The 4,342-nt window shown below is 50.4% G+C and overlaps 1 protein-coding gene across 1 annotated transcript in view; it reads left to right on the top strand.

Moving 5' to 3' along the window:
- Positions 1-4,342, top strand: part of HHIPL1 (HHIP-like 1) — a 34,783-nt gene that overhangs the window by 13,381 nt on the left and 17,060 nt on the right. Inside the window, exon 5 of the mRNA XM_010851428.1 lies at positions 2,038-2,218. Within this exon, the coding sequence (XP_010849730.1) occupies positions 2,038-2,218 (181 nt within the window). The remainder of the gene's footprint in view (positions 1-2,037; positions 2,219-4,342) is intronic.

Raw genomic sequence — 4,342 nt, 5'->3', positions numbered from 1 at the left:
ACCTAGCTGGAGGCCAGTTAGCGGAGGAGCATGGGAAATGTAGTTTGTAGGAGCTGGTAAAGTATCTGCCTGCAATTCAGGAGACCAGGGTTCCCATCCCTGGGTTGGGAAGATCTGCTGGAGAAGGGAATGGCACCCCACTCCACTATTCTTGCCTGGAGAATTCCATGAACAGGAACCGGGCCAGCTACAGTCCGTGGAGTCTCAAGGAGTCAGACAGGACTGAGCGACTAACACTTTCACTTTCTCCCCCACAACTCCAGAGTCCTGCCAATGCTTTCCTTGGCCGAACCTAGCTGGAGGCCAGTTAGCGGAGGAGCATGGGAAATGTAGTTTGCAGGAGCTGGCCTTCTGAAGTAGAGAACGGGTAAGAGGAGGACCAGGGCTGATCTGAGGACAAATAAGCAAATAACAGGACATCATGCATTCGATAAAATTATAAACTCTTGACATTGAAAGTACAAAAAGAAGGAATCAAACTGACTAATGTGAGAATCTAATGTATTAATAGATTTTGCCTGTGAGCTTCCTGGCAACCAGGGCAAAAAGAGAAAGCATAATTCTCTTATCTTATATGAGGCCACACAACTGATTCTCCAAGAGAGGCCACGTTTGTCATGTGACTCTCACAGAGGGGAGACAGAGAGACAGGATGAATGTGTCTTCAATGATGACTTTAAAAAATGAATTCCTGATGAAGACTGAAGGTGGAACACAAGATATACAGATGAACATACTTCAGAATTGGGGTTCAGCAAGGGTCCCTCTGGGGACCTCACAGTACCAGCCTAGAACCTGACTCTTGCAGGGGAAGAAGTAGGCATGGCTGGCTCAGGGCAGATCCAGGAATGAATGGGCATCCTTGCTTGAGTCAGCTGTCAGTCTCTTTTCTCAGGGCTGGATGTCCAACAGCCTGAGCTGTCCTTTGCGGGGGGTACCTGGTTTGGGGATTGTGTGTGGCTCCCCATGTCATGTATGTTGATCTCACAATAGAAAGGCTTCTGGTCTTGGTTCTGAAGGTTGAAAGTCCTGGGTTCAAGGTACCTGACATTTCTGTACCTCGGGTTTCTTATCTGCATTAATAAAGGATTGGCCAGTCAGTCGCCAATCCTGGAAAACCTAAACTAGCCTAAGCATTTTGGTCAAAGGGAATTTCATACAGGGAGTTGGCTACAAAGGTATTGGGAGGGCTGGAGAAGGAAAAGGAGAGGGTCAAGCTCCCTAGAGATGAGTTCTTGTGAGAAGCGAGGGGAACAAAAGGCACAAAGGTCTTGGTGCTGCTGGGGTTTGCCGCTCCTGGTACCCAGATGTCTGGGCAGAAAGCCAGGAGTCCACACTGACCAGCCGCTGTCGCCCTTCCTGCAACCATTGCTTCCGGAGGCAGTGCCAGAGACCAGGGACATGTGGCTCCTCCCTTCCCCTTGCCTGCCACCCTCTCCTGGCACACCCTAACTGGAAGCTAGCTGACTGGCAGTGTGGTGGAAGGTTCCCACCCTGGCAGTAAAGGAGGTCACTGAGAAGTGAGTGTGGAGCTGAGCACAGTCCACACCCTCCAGCCCGCCTCCCTAGAAGTTACAGCCATAGCAAATGAGAGGCTGTCACAAGTGCTCAGCTTAAGTGGCTGGTGCGCGGGTAGCTATGATGATGAAGAAACCAGTCGTGCTAGTGATTGGGTCAACGGTTTCACTTGATCATAACAGGCAGGGGCTAGTTGTGGGGGAGTAGTTGAAAAAGCACTAGACCAGAACCAGAAGTCCTGAGTTCCTGTCCCAGCTCTGCCGTCTATGGGCTGTGTGATCTTGGGCAAGTTGCTCAACCTCTCTGAGCCTCTTGGATCTCATTGGCACAGTGATGTGAATGATCCCTTCCTAGCCTGCCAGATCCTTATAAAAATCACCTCCTATAAAGGATATGGAAAGTCTTTCCAACTACGAAATGGCATCTAAGAGAGAGGAGGCTTTATTGCTGTGATTTTGTTTTGTGTTTCTGGCTGACATTTTTGTTTGTTTTTGTGGGGGGTGGCTTATCTTCTTTTAGGATAATCCTGGAAATCGAAGAACCAGCCTCGAACCATAATGGAGGCCAGCTGCTCTTCGGGGATGATGGGTACCTCTACATCTTTACCGGAGATGGCGGGATGGCTGGAGACCCCTTTGGGAAGTTTGGAAACGCCCAAAACAAGTATGTTCTGATTTGGTTGGTGGGTGGGCTGGTTTATGTACTCTTCTGAAGGGGGAATGACTTCCTCAGCCAGGAGACTAGGGCAATAGAAATGGCTTTGGGCCCCAGCTCAGCCTGCAGCTAGCCAGCTGGGGAACCCAGTGCCTTTGTCTTATCAGTTAGAAAGGAAAAATGATCATCTCCATGGGCAGGCTTGTTATGAGGAATAAAGGTGAGGGGTACCTGAAAGGCGGCATCACAGAGCCTCTGGGAAGATGAGATTTTTCTCTGAAGTCCGCCCAGCCCTGCTGGAGCCAGAGGAAGGAAAAGGATGCTTCCCAGACCAAATGGGGAGTGTGAGCTGGCTGGAGCAGGGCTGTATGGATGGGCATGTGGCTTTTCTACCCCAAGGGTCACCCGAGATGACCCTGAAACTGAAGCAGAGTCTTGCTCTCAGTTCCTCACTTCTGGGCTTGAGAAGATGGCCTGCCACCATTCCCTTCCTTACACACACACACACACACACACACACACACACACACGCACACAAACATACACAGTCTCAAGTGTATAGATGAGGACACCCAGGAGTCTCAGGGCAGCCTCCTCCATCCTCTCAGTCCAAATCACAAAACCTTCCTCAGCCCAGAGAGTAAAAATAGCGTATATGATGTTGATTATAGTAATTAAAGTGTTCCCAATTTGTGACTTGTGCTTTCATATGTGACAGCGTAAGAATCATCACAGTTTTCTCATGTTTTGGATGTATTTAGAGATGAAGTTGAGAAAATAGAAATTAAGGATTTGTGGATAATTGGACAAGACTTAAAACATTATTTTGCTGCTATGAGTTTTGCCCACTTCCATATCAAAGCCTGGAGCGTGGTGTGTGGGCCCTGGGGAGTAATCCGAAGCTTGGTGCAGAGCAGGCTGGAGAGTTCCTCACTGGAGCAGAACCTGGAAGTCCACAATAGGGGATTAACTGGGGCAGCTACTGGGGCAGGGGGAGCATTTTATCCTCATGAAAGAGGACACTTGGGTGGTGTCTTTAATGATGACAGAAATGCTTGGGTGCTGATGCTCTGTGAGAATGTGGGGTACACAGTTGCATCAAATGGGCAGACCAGCCAGTCCTGCCTTAAAAAGCAGCCCAAAGGGAGTGCACCCAAATGCTGGGGGAAAACCTTGCAGTGAGTAAGTGCATCAAAAACTCACAGAAGAAGGGACTTCCCTGGTGGTCCAGCGGTTAAGACTCTGCTCCCAGTGCAGTTCAATCCTTGGTCAAGGAATTAGACCCCACATGCCACAACCAGGACTTCCCATGCCCAAACTAAAGATCCCACATGCCTCAACTAAGACCCAACACAGCCAAAGAAATAAATAAATACTGTAAAAAAGCCACAGATGAAGAGGGCGTGTCCCCCTCTGCACATCTTTAAGCACGTCGCAGATTCCATCATGTGTCACTTTTGTCCTGCAATGAATGAGACCCAGAAACTGCTCACCCCAGTGGCTGCGTGGAGGTCCGGGCTGCAGCTGCGCCCTATTCTGTGTGGCTCTGGAGGCAACGTGCGGAGGTCTCACTCCCAGGCCCCAGAAGCCGATGTGGCCGGGCACACTGAAGGGACCTCACTTCCTGTCCAGAGCTGCCTGAGAGACTGGCAAGTTGTTCGCCGCTCAGAGCCTGGGTTCAGGATGGTGTGTGTGGAGTGTGGGGTGAACTGAACTGCTTCGGAGGCGTGTTTGGCCCCCTGACCTGCTGCAATGGCCCTGGGCGCATGTGAGAGAGGAGGCAAGAACCCCACCTCCTGTTTCCTGCTAACATCTGCCGCGTTCTCTCCTGTCTCCCTGCCCTCCCTGGTACTCTTAAATGGTGCACTTGACTTTGATTGCAGTTATTCATTCATTCACTCACCAAACACTTAATGAGCGCCTACTGCATGCCTGTTGCTGTGCTAGGTGCTGCAGATCAGATCAGAACAGTCGCTCAGTCGTGTCCGACTCTTCTCGACCCCATGAATCGCAGCACGCCAGGCCTCCCTGTCCATCACCAACTCCTGGAGTTCACTGAGACTCATGTCCATCAAGTCAGTGATGCCATCCAGCCATCTCATCCTCTGTCATCCCCTTCTCCTCCTGCCCCCAATCCCTCCCAGCATCAGAGTCTTTTCCAATGAGTCAA

Source organism: Bison bison, unplaced genomic scaffold (genome assembly GCF_000754665.1).
Source record: "Bison bison bison isolate TAMUID 2011002044 unplaced genomic scaffold, Bison_UMD1.0 scf7180017864302, whole genome shotgun sequence".
In the NCBI taxonomy this organism is placed as follows: Eukaryota; Metazoa; Chordata; class Mammalia; order Artiodactyla; family Bovidae; genus Bison; species Bison bison.
Note: the sequence above shows the minus strand (reverse complement) of the source record. Positions and strands in the feature narration are given on the sequence as shown.